The sequence below is a fragment of the Scyliorhinus torazame genome, chromosome 4, assembly GCF_047496885.1.
Source record: "Scyliorhinus torazame isolate Kashiwa2021f chromosome 4, sScyTor2.1, whole genome shotgun sequence".
NCBI lineage: Eukaryota > Metazoa > Chordata > Chondrichthyes > Carcharhiniformes > Scyliorhinidae > Scyliorhinus > Scyliorhinus torazame.
Genome location: NC_092710.1, coordinates 250,237,762 through 250,257,982, shown reverse-complemented (window position 1 = coordinate 250,257,982; position 20,221 = coordinate 250,237,762). Strand labels below are relative to the sequence as shown.

Below are 20,221 nucleotides of genomic sequence, written 5' to 3'. Positions count from 1 at the left end.
GTCCAGAGACAATACCACTATGCCATCGCCTCCAGGTCAAAGAGAGACAGCCCGAGTGAGACACATCCAGAGTGGGAATTTGGAACTTGGTAATTTGGTGCAGTGAGGTAATCAGGAAAGGCAAGTGGTAAGTCTAATTCTGCTGTTTTTCAGTCAAAAGTGCAGTGTGTAGATGAGTGTCTGATTGGCTGAAGCTGCCCCCACCCTAATTGCGGAGAGGCAGTTTTATCTGTCAGTCACCCGAGGCCTGTTTAGGGGCACAAAGGTGCACATTGTATTCTTCTCTTTGAAATTTAAGTAGTGTGAGTCACCCTGGTCAGCTGAAGTCTGTATAAAAGACAGACAGAAAGCGCACTCAGTAAGCTTTGCGCAGGTCAAATAGACACAGCCTGAGTAAGACACATCCAGAGTGGGAATTTGGAACTTGGCAATTTGGTGCAGTGAGGTAATTCGGTGCAGAGTGGGAGATGGTGCTTTTTCACTGTTTTGTTCTCGCTCTTTCTTCTGGCCTGTAACTTATAATCTGCAGGAAGAGAACCAGAGAGCATCGGAAATCCTCGGAAGGTAAGTAAGTGATTTTTACTCATTTTTACTTTTATTACCTTTTAAAATTGTGTGGGGGGGGGGGGGGGGGGGGGGGGTGAGGGGAAAACTGAAGTGACATTGCAGAAAAGCTGTGACCTGATTGGCTGGTTCGGAATCTACACTAAATTAAAAAAATTAAGCATTGGTAAACTAATTAAACATCATTACTTAATTATAATTTAGAGGGGTATCTAAGCCAGAGATCGGAGAGTACTATATTTAGCTTTCACATTTATAGTAGAAATCTAGTGCTAGGAAACATAGTTAACAGTAACTTTTTAAAAAAAATTTTTAAATTTAATTTACTAATTAATTGACGCAATGTCAATTAGAGGGGTGCAGTTCTCGGACTGTGAGATGTGGCAGGTCCGGCAGGCTTCCAGCGACCCAGATGGCTTCATCTGCAGAAAGTGCACCCAACTGGAGCTCCTCACAGACTGCATGGTTTGGTTGGAGCAGCAGTTGGATGCACTTAGGAGCATGCAAGTGGCAGAAAGCGTCATAGATAGCAGTTATATAAATGTGGTCACACCCAAGCTGCAGGCAAAGAAATGGGTGACCACCAGAAAGGGCAGGCAGTCAGTGCAGGAATCCCCTGTGGTTGTCCCCCTCTCGAACAGGCATAGTCTTTTGGATACTGTCAGGGGGGGATAGCCTATCAGGGGAAAACAGCAGCAGCCAGAGCAGTGGCACCATGGCTGGCTCTGATGTTCAGAAGGGAGGGTCAAAGCGCAGAAGAGCAATAGTCATAGGGGACTCTATAATCAGGGGCACAGATAGGCGCTTCTGTGGACGTGAAAGAGACTCCAGGATGGTATGTTGCCTCCCTGGTGCCAGGGTCCAGGATGTCTCCGAACGGGTAGAGGGCATCCTGAAGGGGGAGCGCAAACAGGCAGAGGTCGTTGTACATATTGGTACTAACGGCAGAAGCAGGAAGGGGCATGAGGTCCTGCAGCAGGAGTTCAGGGAGCTAGGCAGAAAGTTAAAAGACAGGATCTCTAGGGTTGTAATCTCGGGATTACTCCCTGTGCCACGTGCCAGAGAGGCTAGAAATAGGAAGATAGAGCAGCTCAACACGTGGCTAAACAGCTGGTGTAGGAGGGAGGGTTTCCGTTATCTGGACCACTGGGAGCTCTTCCGGGGCAGGTGTGACCTACATAAGGACGGGTTGCATCTAAACTGGAGAGGCATAAATATTCTGGCCGCGAGGTTTGCTAGTGTCACACGGGAGGGTTTAAACTAGTATGGCAGGGGGTTGGGCACGGGAGCAGTAGGTCAGAAGGTGAGAACATTGAGGGAGAACTAGGAAATAGGGCCAGTATGGCTCTGAGGCAGAGCAGACAGGGAGAAGTTGCTGAACACAGCGGGTCTGGTGGCCTGAAGTGCATATGTTTTAATGCAAGAAGTATTAAGGGTAAGGCAGATTAATTTAGAGCTTGGATTAGTACTTGGAACTATGATGTTGTTGCCGTTACAGAGACCTGGTTGAGGGAAGGGCAGGATTGGCAGCTAAACGTTCCAGGATTTAGATGTTTCAGGCAGGATAGAGGGGGATGTAAAAGGGGTGGCGGAGTTGCACTACTGGTTAGGGAGGATATCACAGCTGTACTACAGGAGGACACCTCAGAGGGCAGTGAGGCTATATGGGTAGAGATCAGGAATAAGAAGGGTGCAGTCACAATGTTGGGGGTTTACTACAGGCCTCCCAACAGCCAGCGGGAGATAGAGAAGCAGTAGGTATACAGATTTTGGAAAAGAGTAAAAACAGCAGGGCTGTTGTGATGGGAGACTTCAACTTCCCCAATATTGACTGGGACACACTTAGTGCCAGGGGCTTAGACGGGGCAGAGTTTGTAGGGAGCATCCAGGAGGGCTTCTTAAAACAATATGTAGACAGTCCAACTAGGGAAGGGGCTGTACTGGACCTGGTATTGGGGAATGAGCCCGGCCAGGTGGTAGAAGTTTCAGTAGGGGAGCATTTCGGGAACAGTGACCACAATTCAGTAAGTTTTAAAGTGCTGGTGGACAAGGATAAGAGTGGTCCTAGGGTGAATGTGCTAAATTGGGGGAAGGCTAATTATAACAATATTAGGTGGGAACTGAAGAACCCAGATTGGGGGCGGATGTTTGAGGGTAAATCAACATCTGACATGTGGGAGGCTTTCAAGTGTCAGTTGAAAGGAATTCAGGAACGGCATGTTCCTGTGAGGAAGGATAAATACTGCAATTTTCAGGAACCTTGGATAATTGTAGGCCTCGTCAAAAAGAAAAATGAGACATTTGTCAGGGCTAAAAGACTGGGAACAGACGAAGCCTGTGTGGAATATAAGGAAAGTAGGAAGGAACTGAAGCAAGGAGTCAGGAGGGCTTGAAGTGGTCACGAAAAGTCATTGTCAAATAGGGTTAAGGAAAATCCCAAGGCTTTTTACACGTACATAAAAAGCAAGAGGGTCGCCAGGGAAAGGGTTGGCCCACTGAAGGATAGGCAAGGGAATCTATGTGTGGAGCCAGAGGAAATGGGTGAGGTACTAAATGAATACTTTGCATCAGTATTCACCAAAGAGAAGGAACTGGTAGATGTTGAGTCTGGAGAAGGGCGTGTAGATAGCCTGGGTCACATTGAGATCCAAAAAGACGAGGTGTTGGGCGTCTTGAAAAATATTAAGGTAGATAAGTCCCCAGGGCCTGATGATATTGCCAGAATATTGAAAGAGGCTAGAGAGGAAATTGCTGAGGCCTTGACAGAAATCTTTGGATCCTCACTGGAGAATAGCCAATGTTATTCCTCTGTTTAAGAAGGGTAGCAAGGATAATCCAGGGAACTACAGGCCGACGAGCCTTACGTCAGTGGTAGGGAAATTACTGGAGAGAATTCTTTGAGACAGGATCTACTCCCATTTGGAAGCAAATGGACGTATTAGTGAGAGGCAGCATGGTTTTGTGAAGGGGAGGTAGTGTCTCACTAACTTGATAGAGTTTTTCGAAGAGGTCACAAAGATGATTGATGCAGGTAGGGCAGTGGATGTTGTCTATATGGGCTTCAGTAAGGCCTTTGACAAGGTCCCTCATGGTAGACTAGTACAAAAGGTGAAGTCACATGGGATCAGGGGTGAGCTGGTAAGGTGGATACAGAACTGGCTAGGTCATAGAAGGCAGAGAGTAGCAATGGAAGGATGCTTTTCTAATTGGAGGGCTGTGACTAGTGGTGTTACGCAGGGATCAGTGCTGGGACCTTTGCTGTTTGTAGTATATATAAATGATTGAGGAAAATGTAACTGGTCTGATTACTAAGTTTGCAGATGACACAAAGATTGGTGGAATTGCGGATAGCGATGGGGACAGTCAGAGGATACAGCACGATTTAGATTGTTTGGAGACTTGGGCGGAGAGATGGCAGATGGAGTTTAATCCGGACAAATGTGAGGTAATGCATTTTGGAAGGTCTAATGCAGGTAGGGAATATACAGTGAATGTAGAACCCTCAAGAGTATTGAAAGTCAGGAGAGATCCATGTGTACAGGTCCACAGGTCACTGAAAGGGGCAACACAGGTGGAGAAGGTAGTCAAGAAAGCATATGGCATGCTTGCCTTCATTGGCCGGGGCATTGAGTATAAGAATTGGCAAGTCATGTTGCAGCTGTATAGAACCTTAGTTAGGCCACACTTGGAGTATAGTGTTCAATTCTGGTCGCCACACTACCAGAAGGATGTGGAGGCTTTAGAGAGGGTGCAGAAGAGATTTACCAGAATGTTGCCTGGTATGGAGGGCATTAACTATGAGGAGCAGTTGAATAAACTCGGTTTGTTCTCACTGGAACGACGGAGGTTGAGGGGCGACCTGATAGAGGTCTACAATATTATGAGGGACATAGACAGAGTGGATAGTCAGAGGCTTTTCCCCAGGGTAGAGGGATCAATTACTCGGGGGCATAGGTTTAAGGTGCAAGGGGCAAGGTTTAGAGTAGCTTGCAGTGGAAGCAGGGACGATAGTGACATTTAAGGGGCATCTTGACAAATACATGAATAGGATGGGAATAGAGGGATACGGACCCAGGAAGTGTAGAAGATTGTAGTTTAGTCGGGCAGCATGGTCGGCACGGGTTTGGAGGGCCGAAGGGCCTGTTCCGGTGCTGTACTTTTCTTTGTTCTTTGTTCCATCATCTGTATCCCATTAAGATGTCCCATGACCTGCTTAGCTGGGACGAAACACAATGCCCCAAATTATCTATACCCCAGGGAATCATCAAAAAGTAAAAACTCTTCCAATAGCCCTTTAACTCTAATTAAGTAAGTGGTTGGACTGAATGATTACCTCACTCTTATGACACCTTAATTGCAGCTTTAGCAGACACAGTCTGGGTACCTTAACCTAGGTTCTTTAATAACATTACTGCAACAGATATAAAATACAATGGACGCGATTTAATGGGGGGTGGGGGAACTCCCCACCACAGCCTCAGACCCCTCCCCCAATGCTCCAACTTACCAATTAGGGGGCCCTCGAGCCTCCCAAACCACACCTCATAAGGACAGGGCACCCCTGGGCCCAATCCCTGGCATAGAAAAGATGCCACCCTGTAACCTTGGCATTGCCAGGTTGGTAGTGACTCCTGGGTACTCTAGAATTGTCATGGTGCCATTGCCAGGGTGCTACGTTGGCAGTGCATCAGGAGTCAGGGTACCACCCTCACAGAGCTTGACCACCTGGTCGCCCCCACGATCTGCTAAATGGCACCTGGTCGGAGGGACTTCATTCAATCCTGCGCCTTGGGCAACTCCACTGTGTACACAGTCAAGTGAGCTTAACTGCTCACTTGAATATGCAAATCTGGTTCAAGCCCAGTGAAGGCGAGATCCAGATCACGGCGCCCCGCGAGATCCCATCCGCGAGATCCCATAATGAGCATTGTAAATTTCTTGTGAGATTTGCCAGCCTCATCGATATGATAATCACATCCTGAGTCGGGCGTGTCAAAGCAGTTAGATCACTCCCAATGTATACAATTCCTTACATTAATCACAACTGTCAATATACATGCACTTGAATCCCATATTTGCTATTGGCAAATAGGAAGAAACTCCAGTGATAGGGACAGGATTGGACTATTCAGCCAGTCCTGCTATTTAATTAGATGATGAGCAGAGATTTACTGGAACTCCATTTATCCAACTTTCACCCATATTCTTTGATACTCTTACCTAAAATATTCTGTCTTGAAAAATGCAATTGTCTCAAGAATCTACTATTTGGGTGAAAACCTACTCGGATTGCATCCCTAAATGGCCCAGCTCTTAATTTTAAGATTGTGCCCTTTAGTTCTGTAATCCCTCACCAAAATGTTTGTCCATCTATTGAAATCTATTTATTATTGTTAACAATCAGATCATACATCCAACTTTCTAAAATCAAGGGATAACAGGCCATGTTGATACAAGCTGTCCTCATAATTAAACCAGTTTAGTCCCTCTATCATTCTGGTGAACTTCCATTGTACCTCCTCAAGACCAACGTATCTTTCGCGAGGTGCCCAGAACTGAACACAGCACCCAACTATATACAACTGCAGCATAGTTTTCACCCCCTTATTATTCTATTCCTCTGGAGATAAAGGAGGTGACAAGCAATTTACTTCTTTATAAGTCATCTTAATTTGTTTTGGAAGATGGGAGGAGAAACAGGTGCACAAAAGACCAATTTCTGTTCTTGGTCATTTATGTTTTTTTCAGTATATTCTCCCAGACACATTTACTGATTGTCAAAAAACTTGTATGTCAACAGGAAACCATGGTTCAAATAAGCCAGTTATGCTCTATTAAGATTTACTGGATCAATGCATCAGACCCCAATTTATTGTAACTCTGGAATTTAAGGATTACTGGTAGCAGCATTCTACTTAGGGAGCACAAATTTGTGGATATGGTGCAATGGTGAGCATACTCAATTCATATTGTCCCTGAACTTCCACCAAGGAAGAAAATTAAAATCCTTGTACTACTCAAAATCTGAAAATCAAGTGTACTACCCGCACAGGTTCTACAGATTAAATTGCATCAAGTGAAGCTCTATCCATGGCTTGTATCCACAAATTGATTTTTAATCACCATGAATAACCATGCCAAACCAGCATTTTGATTGTACCCCATTCATTTTCACAAATTTTACAGACATCATTTATCTACAGTATAAGCAACAATTATAATAACTAATCTCCCCCATCAGAATTGCTCCATGCGCAAGTGAGCTGAAAAAATGTACTGTTTGCATTAGATAATTCATCCCAGCCACATTGGAATATGGCGAAGGATTAATAAAGTTTACCTCATTGCCATGGACCATCAAATGATGCGTAGTAACCAAAGCCTTAAACACCACTACCCAGCTGCCATTTGTTGCTCTCTCAAAAAGTGTGTCAGCCATCTGAGGTATGTTAACATTGGTCTCATTTGTAGCTTGTATAAGAACTGAAAAGACAAGAATATCATCGAAAAAAATCATGAAAAAAAAAAGCAAAATCATTTTCAGTTTACCTTCTCCACTGAAATTACAAGTGATTTAGTTTGCATAGAACAGAGCAAGTGTGAAATTTTGAACACTTTAGATGTTAGACAATTACTAAAAATGGCTTAAACATACATAAAAGCAAAATGCTGCAGATACTGGAACTACTCAGCAGGTTACACAGTATCCATGGAGAGAGAAAACAGAGTTAATGCTGCAGGCTGTCACCTTTGATCAGAACTGGCAAATCAGAATTAAACATGCAAGAGGTTTTAAGCAAGTGCAGAGGCAAGGGAAAGGAGGAAAGTATTTGACAAGATGAAAGCCAAGAGATATTTAATGAAAGCGGGGTGCAAGGCAAAAGGCAACGTTAACGGATAAGTAAAGAAACAAAAAGACGAGTTGAGGTGTAAATGAGAAAGTTGAATCAACAACAACTGCCATCTAAATAAAACAGACATAAAATGACCCAGATATACCCGCTTCTGCTTTGCACCATCCTTTCCCACTTTAACCTCTCCTCCCTTCCACCCGATCACAGACCTTCCCTTTTGTTTGCCACCACCTCAACATTCCTGGACTTGCCTTCTTTTTCAGTCTGATGAAAGGTCAATCAATCAAAAATATTAAATGTTTTCGTTTCCACAATGATGTCTGATGTGTGGTGCATTTCCAGTTTGTTTTATTTTAAACACACTATACTTTAAAATGGAAACTGCCACATTATTCAACCCAATCCTTTATCATTCAAGCTTTGATTTCAAAGTTAGCAATAAAAGCGCACTTTGAATGTGGCGTTTGGAAACACTTGTATGGTTCTGGTCAGACCAGTTGACTCAAGTGTGACAAATATCTTGGGGGGCGGGGGGGGGGGGGGGGTAATTAGTTGAGAAATCCACAGACGTTATATTGGGAGGCATTAGCGATTTGGTTTCAGAGTGTGGTGTGTCTGCTCACCGTTATTATTTGTGTAAGTGGGCGGTGTACTTACTAAGAATATTAGAATAAAAGATAACTTGTGCAATCCTGGTGAATCGGTGTATATCTGTAAGAATATAGATGAGGTGAAGGATAGTGTATCATGGTTGATCTATTCTTGTTTAATGAATATTGTGTTCTTTTGTCATGTTAATTGGCAGTCATGTGACTCTGTTTATCCACGTGTCTCAAAAAAAGTTACAATCTACGGAACCATTCCCCGACGTGACTATCCAATTGTATCAGCTAGGATCGTAATAAAATAATGAAATGATCTGAAATTTATATTCATGGTTATCAGACAGAATATTTAAGGAGCTATAATATAAAACCATGTATAAGTCTGTTTCTTGACACGACAGATTTGTCAAGATGGTATTTGCTAATGTGATTAATAGAAGGCAACAGAACACTAGGAGCAGTCCACCAGTTATTGCCTAGGTACCACAGACACTGCCACTACTTCTGGTTTGCTGATGACATTTTCAACCATTACGCAAGTCTATAATGCAGACATAATGTGGAAAAGTGTGAGGTCATGCATGGTAGGAAGAACAGAGGCATAGACAATTTTCTAAATGGGGAAAGGCTTTGGAAATCTGAAGCACAAAGGGGCTTAGGAGTTTCAGCTCAGAATTTATGCAGGTTCAGTTGACAGTTACGATGGCAAATGCAATGTTAGCATTCATTTTGAGAGGGCTAGATACAAGAGCAAGGATATTCGGCCTCAACAGTACAGGCTCTGATCGGACCCCATTTGGAATACTTCGAGCAGTTTTGAGCCCCATATCGAAGGAAGGATGTGTCAACATGGAGGGGGTCCAGGAAGAGGTACACAAGAATGATCCCGGGAATAAAGCGCTTGTCGTATGAGGAGCTGTTGAGGAGTGGGTCTGTACTCAATGGAGTTCAAATGAATGGAGACGATGAGGAGGAATTTCTTCAGCCAGAGGGTGGTGAATCTGTGGAATACATTGCTGCAGAAGGCTGTGGAGGCCAAGTCACTGAGTTTATTTATGACAGAGATAGATAGATTCTTGATTAATAATGGGATCAGGGATTATGGCGAGAAAGCAGGAAAATGGGGATGAGAACATATCAGCCATGATCGAATGTTGCAGCAGACTCAATGGGCAAATGGCCTAATTCTCCTTTTATATCTTATGGAATCAAGAACTTTCCAAACTTTAATAAAAGGGACGGGGAGTTCAAGGAAAGTTATAGAGACATTTATTAATACATTATATACATGAAGCCTGACTACAGCTTACCGGGTCCTCTCTCCTTTCTAGTCGGCCTCACCCTGGCTGACCTCTTCTTCCAATGCTAGTAGGCTACCACATCCCCATGGTGGCGGGGGAGCTTGCACTCCCAATGAACACAGGGAAACAATCATCCTCAATTGGATTGGTCATGTGCAGGTTATTAGACAAACAAAATCAATTTCTGCTAATGAAATCTCTTCCATCCAATATAATCCATTTTAAGTGTTCTTAAGATCCCATGGCAAAGAACTCAGCCCAGTTTCATGAATTAAGAGTTGGCAGTATGATGCAGCTTCCAAAGGATAGCTAATAGCATTGTGCCTCAATTAAACTTGGAGGTTTCCAAGGTGGATTTCTCTCCATCAAATACAGAATGGCATTCCAGAGTGCACTTACAAACACCACATTTAATGCTCTTCAATTTTCTGCCCTCTTTGCTTCTCTTCCCTATCCCAGAGAAAGAATTAGCCGATGTCACCAATACCACTACCAGTATTCATTGATATGCACACAAACAGCAAAGGAGAAAAACTATAATTTTGTAGTCTGCAGGAGAAGCATGACTGGGATTTTGGTGTAGGAGGAACATGCTTTTTTGAAGTGCCATCATTGCAGTAAATATGGGCAAATGTGGCAGCAAGACTCCACAAAAAGCAGTGAGATCATGACTGGATCATCGGATTTAGTGATGTTGGTTGGTAGATTGGCCAGAATACCACAAATAAGTCCCTTGATCACCTTCTTTGAAACAAGCCATGAGATCTCTTAGATCCACCTGAAGGGCTAGACAGGCCCTCAATTTAAGCTCTCATTGGAAAGACAGCACCTCCAATTTTGCAGATCTCGAAACAGCACCACAGCCTAGATTTTTGTGCTCATGCCTCTGGAGTGGGACTTGGACTTACAATCTTCAGAAACAGGTGTGAACATCATAAACATGACTATGGTTGTAAAGAAAATTAGGGAGAATGGCACACAAAATTCTGCACACAAATATTAAATTAAAGTATAACAATGTTAAATTTATGTATCAAGTCGCATTTCCAGAGACATACAAACTGCTCCAGAGATAGAACAGCCAAGAAGAAATATGAAACTCCAGTTTTTGATATTCACACCCAGGATGAGGGTTTCACTGGCAAAGCCAGCATTTATTGCTAAACTAGATGCCATGACCACTTTGATACAGCGGAGTGGTTTGCTCGGCTATGGTCAGAGTTAACCATTATGGTGGAGGAGGATAGTCACACCAGAATTTGCTCCCCAAAGGATGTTAAGCAAACTAGGATTATATCTTTATAATAATCTTTGTCATAAGTAGACTTACATTAAGACAGCTTCATGGCCACTTTTGATGCTACCATATTTTTTCCAATCTGTTCAGTTAGTCCCAAAACTGCCATTGTCAAATTTTATTCTCAGAATTATAGGTCACTCAATTACTAGTCCAATGGACTTCCGGGTGCGGCGATGACCAGCTGAGTCGCACGTTTCGGCAGCTCCCTGTGAAACGGACTTTTGGGCTCTTGATAGGAGCCCCAACGGCAATTTTAACGGCTGAAAACACCGTGCGGTAAACCAGAAGGGTGTTCCCCCTGGACACGGATGGAAAAAGGAGAGGAAAGTGGCCGGATTGCAGCGGATCCTTTGGAACAACGGCAAGGAAGGCAAGCAAAAACCAAGATGGCGTCGGAAGGTGGCAGTTTCATATGGGGCCCTGAACAACATGAGTTTTTGAAACGCTGCGTGGAGGAGATAAAAAAGGAAATGAAGAAAGAGTTGTTGGCCCCGATATTACAGGCGATTGAAGGGCTGAAAGAGGAACAAAAGACCCAGGAGCAGGAGCTTCGGGTCGTGAAGGCGAAAGCAGCAGAGAATGAAAACGACATACAGGGCCTGGTGGTGAAGTCGGAGATACAGGAGGCACACCAGAAACGATCTGTGGAGAGGTTGGAGGCACTGGAAAATAACGCAAGGAGGAACAACTTGAGGATTCTTGGCCTTCCTGAAGGTGTGGAGGGGGCGGACGTCGGGGCATATGTGAGCACGATGCTGCACTCGTTAATGGGAGTGGAGGCCCCGACGGGTCCGTTGGAGGTGAAGGGAGCATACCGAGTTATGGTGCGAGGACCGAGAGCAGGAGAAGCTCCCAGAGCCATAGTGGTGAGATTTCTCCGTTTTAAGGATAGAGAAATGGTCCTTAGATGGGCGAAGAAAACTCGGTGTAGTAAATGGGAGAACGCGGTGATCCGCGTCTATCAAGATTGGAGTGCGGAGGTGGCGAGAAGGAGGGCGAGCTTTAATCGGGCCAAAGCAGTACTTCACAAAAAAAAGATAAAGTTTGGAATGCTGCAACCGGCAAGACTGTGGGTCACATATCAAGGGAGGCACCACTACTTTGAGACGGCGGATGAAGCGTGGACTTTTATTGTAGAAGAAAAATTGGAATGATTGGACTACGAAAATGAACGTTTGGACAAAGTGGTGGGACGAGTGGGGGGGGGGGGGCGAAGAGGGATTGTATGATTAATCCTGCGGTATGGTAACTTTTCTTTCTCCCACAGGTGGTGATGGGGGAGGTGGGGAGGGAGAGGAGATGGGGCGTTGGCCATGGGAGGCGGGGCCGAGGGAGAGGCGCGGGCTTGGTTCCCGCGCTATGATAATTATGGCGGGAATAGAGAAGCAGGAAGGAGGGGGCGCCGCACGGGGCGAGCCGTGATCACGGGGGGAAGCCGAGGTCAGCCAGAGTTTGCTGACTTCTGGGAGCAACATGGGGGGAGTAATTACGCTAGCGGGGGGTCTAGCGGGGGGGGGGGGGGAAGGGGGGAATTACTGGGTTGCTGCTGCTGGGGAAAGGGGGGAGTGGGTGCGGGAAAGGATGGGCGGGGGGGCACCGTCTGGGAGAAATACAGCCGCGTGGGAACTGGGCGAGAAGCTGGAAAAAGATGATGGCTAACCGGCAAGGGGGGGGGGGTGGGAAGCCCCCCAACTCGGCTGATCACGTGGAACGTGAGGTGGCTTAACGGGCCGATAAAGAGGGCACGAGTACTCGCACACCTTAAGAAACTTAAAGCAGATGTGGTCATGTTACAGGAAACGCACCTGAAACTGATAGATCAGGTTAGGTTGCGCAAAGGATGGGTAGGGCAGGTGTTCCATTCGGGGCTGGAGACGAAAAACAGGGGGGTGGCTATATTAGTGGGGAAGCGGGTAATGTTCGAGGCAAAGACTATAGTGGCGGATAACGGGGGCAGATACGTGATGGTGAGTGGAAAATTACAGGGAGAGATGGTGGTGTTGGTAAACGTGTATGCCCCGAATTGGGACGATGCCAATTTTATGAGGCGAATGCTAGGACGCATCCCAGACCTAGAAACCGGAAAGCTGATAATGGGGGGAGACTTTAACACGGTGTTGGAACCAAGGCTGGATAGGTCGAAGTCCAGGACTGGTAGGAGGCCGGCAGCAGCCAAGGTGCTTAAGGATTTTATGGAGCAGATGGGAGGGGTGGACCCGTGGAGATTCAGTAGACCTAGGAGTAAGGAGTTCTCGTTTTTCTCCTATGTCCATAAAGTCTATTCACGCATAGACTTTTTTGTGTTGGGTAGGGCATTGATCCCGAGGGTGAGGGGAACGGAATATACGGCTATAGCCATTTCGGATCATGCCCCACACTGGGTAGACTTGGAGATAGGGGAGGAAACAAGAGGGCGTCCACCCTGGAGAATAGATATGGGACTAATGGCGGATGAGGGGGTGTGCTTAAGGGTGAGGGGATGCATTGAAAAGTACTTGGAACTCAATGACAATGGGGAGGTTCAGGTGGGAGTGGTCTGGGAGGCGTTGAAGGCGGTGGTTAGGGGGGAGCTGATATCAATAAGGACACATAAAGGGAAGCAGGAGAGTAAGGAACGGGAGCGGTTGTTGCAAGAACTTTTGAGGGTGGACAGACAGTATGCGGAAGCACCGGAGGAGGGACTGTATAGGGAAAGGCAAAGGCTGCATGTGGAATTTGACTTGCTGACCACAGGCACTGCAGAGGCACAATGGAGGAAGGCGCAGGGTGTACAGTATGAATATGGAGAGAAGGCGAGCAGATTGCTGGCACACCAATTGAGGAAAAGGGGAGCAGCGAGGGAAATAGGGGGGGTGAGAGACGAAGATGGAGAGACGGAGCGGGGAGCGGAGAGAGTGAATGAAGTGTTTAAGACATTTTATAAAAAATTGTATGAAGCTCAACCCCCGGATGGGAGGGAGAGAATGATGGAGTTTTTGGATCGGCTGGAAATTCCCAAGGTGGAAGAGCAGGAAAGGATGGGATTGGGAGCACAGATCACGGTAGAAGAAGTGGTGAAAGGAATTAGGAACATGCAGACGGGAAAGGCCCCGGGACCGGACGGATTCCCAGTTGAATTTTACAGAAAATATTTGGACTTGCTCGCCCCGCTACTGACGAGGACCTTCAACGAGGCAAAGGAAAGGGGACAACTGCCCCCGACTATGTCAGAAGCAACGATATCGCTTCTCTTAAAGAAGGAAAAGGATCCGCTACAATGCGGGTCCTACAGACCAATCTCCCTCCTCAATGTAGATGCCAAGGTCTTGGCCAAGGTAATGGCAATGAGAATAGAGGAATGTGTCCCGGGGGTGGTTCATGAGGACCAAACTGGGTTTGTGAAGGGGAGACAGCTGAACACGAACATACGGAGGTTGTTAGGGGTAATGATGATGGCCCCACCAGAGGGTGAAACGGAGATAGTAGTGGCGATGGATGCCGAGAAAGCATTTGATAGAGTGGAGTGGGATTATCTGTGGGAGGTGTTGAGGAGATTTGGGTTCGGAGAGGGGTATGTTAAATGGGTGCAGCTGTTGTATAGGGCCCCAGTGGCGAGTGTGGTCACGAATGGACGGGGATCGGCATATTTTCGGCTCCATAGAGGGACAAGGCAGGGATGTCCTCTGTCCCCATTACTGTTTGCACTGGCGATTGAGCCCCTGGCGATAGCGCTGAGAGGTTCCAAGGGATGGAGGGGAATACTTAGGGGAGGAGAAGAACACCGGGTATCTTTATATGCGGATGATCTGCTACTATATGTGGCGGATCCAGCGGAGGGGATGCCAGAAATAATGCGGATACTGGGGGAGTTTGGGGATTTTTCAGGGTATAAATTGAACATGGGAAAGAGTGAGCTGTTTGTGGTGCATCCAGGGGAGCAGAGTAGAGAAATAGAAGACCTACCGTTGAGGAAGGTAACAAGAGACTTTCGTTACCTGGGGATCCAGATAGCTAAGAATTGGGGCACATTGCACAGGCTAAATTTGACGCGGTTGGTGTAACAGATGGAGGAAGATTTCAAGAGATGGGACATGGTAGCATTGTCAATGGCAGGGAGGGTGCAGGCAGTTAAGATGGTGGTCCTCCCGAGATTCCTTTTTGTGTTTCAGTGTCTCCCGGTGGTGATCACGAAGGCTTTTTTCAAAAGGATAGAAAAGAGTATTATGGGTTTTGTTTGGGCCGGGAAGACTCCGAGAGTGAGGAAGGGATTCTTACAGCGTAGTAGGGATAGGGGGGGGCTGGCACTACCGAGCCTAAGTGAGTATTATTGGGCCGCTAATATTTCAATGGTGAGTAAGTGGATGGGAGAGGAGGAAGGAGCGGCGTGGAAGAGATTAGAGAGGGCGCCCTGTAGGGGGACCAGCCTGCAGGCTATGGTGACAGCCCCATTGCCGTTCTCACCAAGGAACTATACCACGAGTCCGGTGGTGGTAGCTACACTGAAGATTTGGGGACAGTGGAGACGACATAGGGGAAAGACCGGAGCACTGGGGGGGTCCCCGATAAGAAACAACCATAGGTTTGCCCCGGGGGGAATGGATGGGGGATATGGAATGTGGCAAAGAGCAGGTATAACGCAATTGAAAGATCTATTTGTGGATGGGAAGTTTGCGAGTCTGGGAGCGCTGACCGAGAAATATGGGTTGCCCCAAGGGAATGCATTCAGGTACATGCAATTGAGGGCTTTTGCGAGGCAGCAGGTGAGGGAATTCCCGCAGCTCCCGACACAAGAGGTGCAGGACAGAGTCATCTCAAAGAAATGGGTGGGGGACGGTAAGGTGTCGGATATATATAGGGAAATGAGAGACGAAGGGGAGACTATGATGGACGAACTAAAAGGGAAATGGGAAGAAGAGCTAGGGGAGGAGATTGAGGAGGGGATGTGGGCAGATGCCCTAAACAGGGTAAACTCGTCGTCCTCGTGCGCCAGGCTAAGCCTGATTCAGTTTAAGGTATTACACAGGGCACATATGACTGGAACACGGCTCAGTAAATTTTTTGGGGTGGAGGATAGGTGTGCGAGGTGCTCGAGAAGCCCAGCGAATCATACCCATATGTTTTGGTCATGCCCGGCACTACAGGAGTTTTGGATGGGGGTGACAAAGGTGCTTTCGAAAGTAGTAGGAGTCCGGGTCGAACCAAGCTGGGGGTTGGCTATATTTGGGGTTGCACAAGAGCCGGGAGTGCAGGAGGCGAAAGAGGCCGATGTTTTGGCCTTTGCCTCCCTAGTAGCCCGGCGCAGAATATTGCTAATGTGGAAAGAAGCCAAGCCCCCGGGGGTGGAGACCTGGATAAATGATATGGCGGGGTTCATAAAGTTAGAGCGGATTAAGTTCGTCCTAAGGGGGTCGGCTCAAGGGTTTACTAGGCGGTGGCAACCATTCGTCGAATATCTTGCGGAAAGATAGATAGGGGAGAACAAAGAAGGCAGCAGCAGCGGCCCAGGACTTGGGGGGGGGGGGGGGGTGGCCTGAGACAAGGCAGTTGCCAATTAGGGCTAGTTTTTATTTTTTGTTATTTAATATTTATTTATTTGTTGTTGTTTTGTTTAAATTTAAAAAAGGTCATTATTATCTGTATTGTTACAATGTTGTGTAAAGGATGCACAATGTACTGTGTTGGTTGACCAAAAATTTACAATAAAATATTATTTTTAAAAAAAATTACTAGTCCAATAACTGTCACTGCATTCAAAGAGAAAACGTTGGGAAATCTCAGGAGGTCTGGCAGCGTCTGCAGGGAGAGTAAAGAGTTAACGTCGAGTCCAGATGACCCTTTGTCAAAGCTAAAAGACTTAGAAAGTGTGAAATATTTATACTGTGGCATGAGAGGAATGAAAGATGAGTCATAGCCACAGAAACCAAGAGGAAAGAGTGCTAATGGCAGTCCCCAGAGAGAACAAAAGGTATGAAAGGCCAAACAGAAGACAAACTAACATCAGAGGTAAACTGTGACAGATGTAGATGTGGGAGGAGGGGAAGGGGAAGCAAAGGGGAGATGCTGCCAGACCTGCTGAGATTTTCCAGCATGTTCTCTTTGGTTTCAGATTCCAGCATCCGCAGTAATTTGCTTTTATCAACTGTTACTGCATTAGTGTACTGAGGGTAAGAAAGAGCAGAGGACGTGTGCTAGTGCAAGAAAGCAAGTCAGAAAAAAAATGAGAGCACAGAAAAGAAAATAGATTTGGTTCTGTGATGGGGAAACATGGGAGCAGTAGGCCATTCAGCCTCTCACATCTGCTCAGTCATTCAACCAGATCATAGTTGATCATCTACCTCAAATTACCCATCTATCCTCAAAAAGTTCAGAAGGCTGGCCAACAAAAAGTTTCCTTCATAAATCCATTTTGACTGCCCAATCAGACCATCCTTTAAAATAGATTATAGTATATTTCCTACTACTAATGCAAAGCTCACAGGTCTGCAAGTTAATCATTATTTCTCTCTACTGCCACCCCCCCTCCCCTCCTTTCTTAAATCAGTGGGGTTACATTTGTAGCCTTCCAATCTGCAGGCACCATCCCAGAATCTATTGAATTTTGAAAGATGATCACCGATGCATCCACTATCTCTACAGCCACCTCTTTCGACAGTGATACAGACAGTTCAGGTCCCATTTTATCAATTTTCAGTCCCTGTTAATTTATCCAATACTACTTTTTTTAATTTTTCCAATTAAGGGGCAATTTAACATGGTTAACCCACCTACCCTGCGGATCTTTGGGTTGTGGGTGTGAGACCCACACAGACATGGGGAAAACGTACAAACTCCACACGGACAGTGACCCAGGGCCAGAATTGAACCAGAGTCTTTCCTTTTGGTCCATTTATTGCAATCCACGATGGCCCAATTTAATCCTCATACAATCAGTTTCCTTTAAGATTTAAAATTCTCCAGGGACTTCCGGTGGTGGCAATGTACTGAACAGTCGCACAAAAGGTGACACTCCTCTAGAAACTTAACTTTGGCCCATTAAACATGGATTTGGCCACGAAACCCACAAAAAGCAGCCCCCCCCCACCCCCCAAAAACAAACAGCCACATGAGGAAATGATCTCAAATCCACCAAGCAGCAAAAAGGGAAGCAAGAGCGGCAAGAATCAGGATAGAAAAATGCAGGTGGCGGACACAAGGAGCGAAGCAGAGCATAGCATGGCGAAGAGGAAAAATCTACTTCAACACGCCGGGAGAAGCAGATGAATTTGTTAAGAACAACGGGTTGGGAAAACAGCAGTAAGGGACACACATGGACCAGAAACCATGTTCTTTGTCTTTTCTTTTTGTCTATTACTATGTCTTTGGTGCTCACTATGACCATTTGCACATCCTATGAAAGGGGGGGGGGGGGGGGGGGGGGGGATGTGAAAGGGGTTAAGTTACCGAGCTAGCGAGCACACCGAAGTAAGAGTGGGTGGTATCGAAAGGGAGGGAACAGTTGGAAGAAGGGAGGGCCGAACAACAAATCAGGAAGGGCATGGGAGGGAGGGGTTGGGGGAAAAGGGTAGAATGCTGGTTACAACAGGTCACAGGTGGGGACGACCAGAACAAAGACAATAGTGGCCATCTTGGATGACCCCCAAACAAAGGGATACCCCGGCATGCAGGGGCACGTCCACAGAACGAGCATGAAGGATAGAGGGCAAGAAAGAGTTGGATAAGATATGCCTACAACGTGTGCTACGGGACGAGGGCAAGGGGGTGGCCATACTGTTCAATAAGAAGACAACCTTTACAGCAATGGATACAGTGACAGACCTGGGGGAGGGGGGGCGGGACGTCATGGTCAGCAGTTTCTTGGAAGGGGCACCAGTAGTGCTTGTGAAAGTATATGCCCTAACTTGGATGATGCAGACTCTCTCTAACAAAGTCCACGGCAGGGGTCAGCACGGTGGCTGGATAGAGCAAGAGCGCGATAGAGAGAGCGCGAGAGCGAGAGCGTCTGAGATTTCTTGCTTCCAGGGGCGGAATACTCCACAATAGTAATCTCTGGGCACATTCCATACTACGTGGATATGAAGTTTAAAAGATGGGCTACTGGGGAAGATCAGATGGGCTTGGTCAAGGGCAGTCAACTAACGGGGAACATCAGACGCCTGCTGAACACGATTATCCCACGTGGGGAGGAGACACCACAAATGATCACTGGACACAGAGAAGTCCTTCAACAGAGTCGAATGGAGGTACCTCATGGACATACTAGAACAGTTTGGGTTTGGGCCAGGGTTCACCTAATGTGTAACATGAGTATACAGCGCTCCCATAGTGAGCGCATGGACAAGGGCCACCAGCTCAGCATACTTTCAGCTGCCCTTTATCCCCACTGCTATTTTCCCTGGCAATCGAGCCACTGGCCATCACTCTCAGATCAGTGAAGGGGGGGGGGGGTCTTCCAAAGGGGAGAGGTAGAACAGAGTTTCACTCTATGCTGATGGCCTGCTTCTCTAAGTCTCAAACCCCCTAAGCCACCATGGGAGGAATACTGGATGTCCCACAGAGAGTTTGGGGCCTTCTCAGGTTACAAGCTCAACCGGAGCAAGAACAAAATATGCTGTGTGAACCCACAAGGAGCAGGAGGGGAAAGCGAGAGGAGAGAGAGAGAGAGAGAGAGAGACAGAAACAGAGAGACAGTGATCTGAACTGGGAAACTTGCCATTCCAGCTGGGCCAATCCAAATTCCGATACTTGGGGATCCAAACAGCCCATGACTTGGCACAAACCCACAAGTGGAACCTGTCGAGTCTGATGAAGGAGGTAAAGAGGGACCTGCACAAGTGGGAATTGCTCCTGCTCTCAGTGTGTGTGCGCATGTGTGTAGGGAAGAGGGACCTGCATAAGAGGGATTTGCTCCCCCTCTCTATGCATGTGCATTGCGGGGGGTGGAGAAAGGAGAGAGGCAGGATTGCAGGTGGAAAATACTGGAACAATTTAATAAACTACCAGAAGCAGGGATGGTAGAACTTTGTGGATGCATCAACCCTCGGTCTGTTTTGACTTGCAACTTGGAATTCACTTGCATCGATTGGAATCAAAAAATTAAATATACTTCAGTTGCTTTACACAAGGTTGGACATTTGTTACAAACTACACCAATCCTACATCTAAAACAGAGTTGCTTTAAGCCTTGTGGCTTCAAAATAATTACTTTCAAAACTATTGCTGGAGCTTCAAATATATTTCTCTGATCACACCATGTGCTGCAAACATTGTTATTTGATACACAGCCTGTAGTGCAGTAGCGCGAAGAAGCCGCGAATGGGAGATCCCCCGAGGGCTATGGTGGTGAGATTCCACAGGTTCTCGGATTAGGAGCGTATTCTGCAGTGGGCCAAGCAGACACGGAGCTGTAAGTGGGACAATAGCATCCTGCAGGTTTACCAAGACCTGAGCGTGGAGGTGGCCAGGAGGAGAGCAGGCTTTAATCAGATCAGGGCAATCCTTTTCAAGAAAAAGGTGAAGTTTGGACTGTTATACCCAGCCCGTTTGTGTCACGCACGAAGATCAGTACTTTTACTTTGAGTCGCCCGAGGACGCGTTGGACTTTGCAAGAAAGAAAAGGGC

The 20,221-nt window shown here is 46.5% G+C and overlaps 1 protein-coding gene across 23 annotated transcripts in view; it reads right to left on the bottom strand.

Annotated features, from left to right (window-relative positions):
* LOC140410875 (clathrin coat assembly protein AP180-like) overlaps nucleotides 1-20,221 on the bottom strand; it is a 390,745-nt gene that overhangs the window by 257,440 nt on the left and 113,084 nt on the right. For 22 of the 23 annotated variants that reach the window (XM_072499615.1, XM_072499614.1, XM_072499616.1 and 19 more), the window contains one exon: nucleotides 6,905-7,047. The exons of the other annotated variant lie outside the window; for it this stretch is intronic. In XM_072499615.1, coding sequence (XP_072355716.1) covers nucleotides 6,905-7,047 — 143 coding nt within the window. The remainder of the gene's footprint in view (nucleotides 1-6,904; nucleotides 7,048-20,221) is intronic. 23 annotated transcript variants of the gene reach the window in all.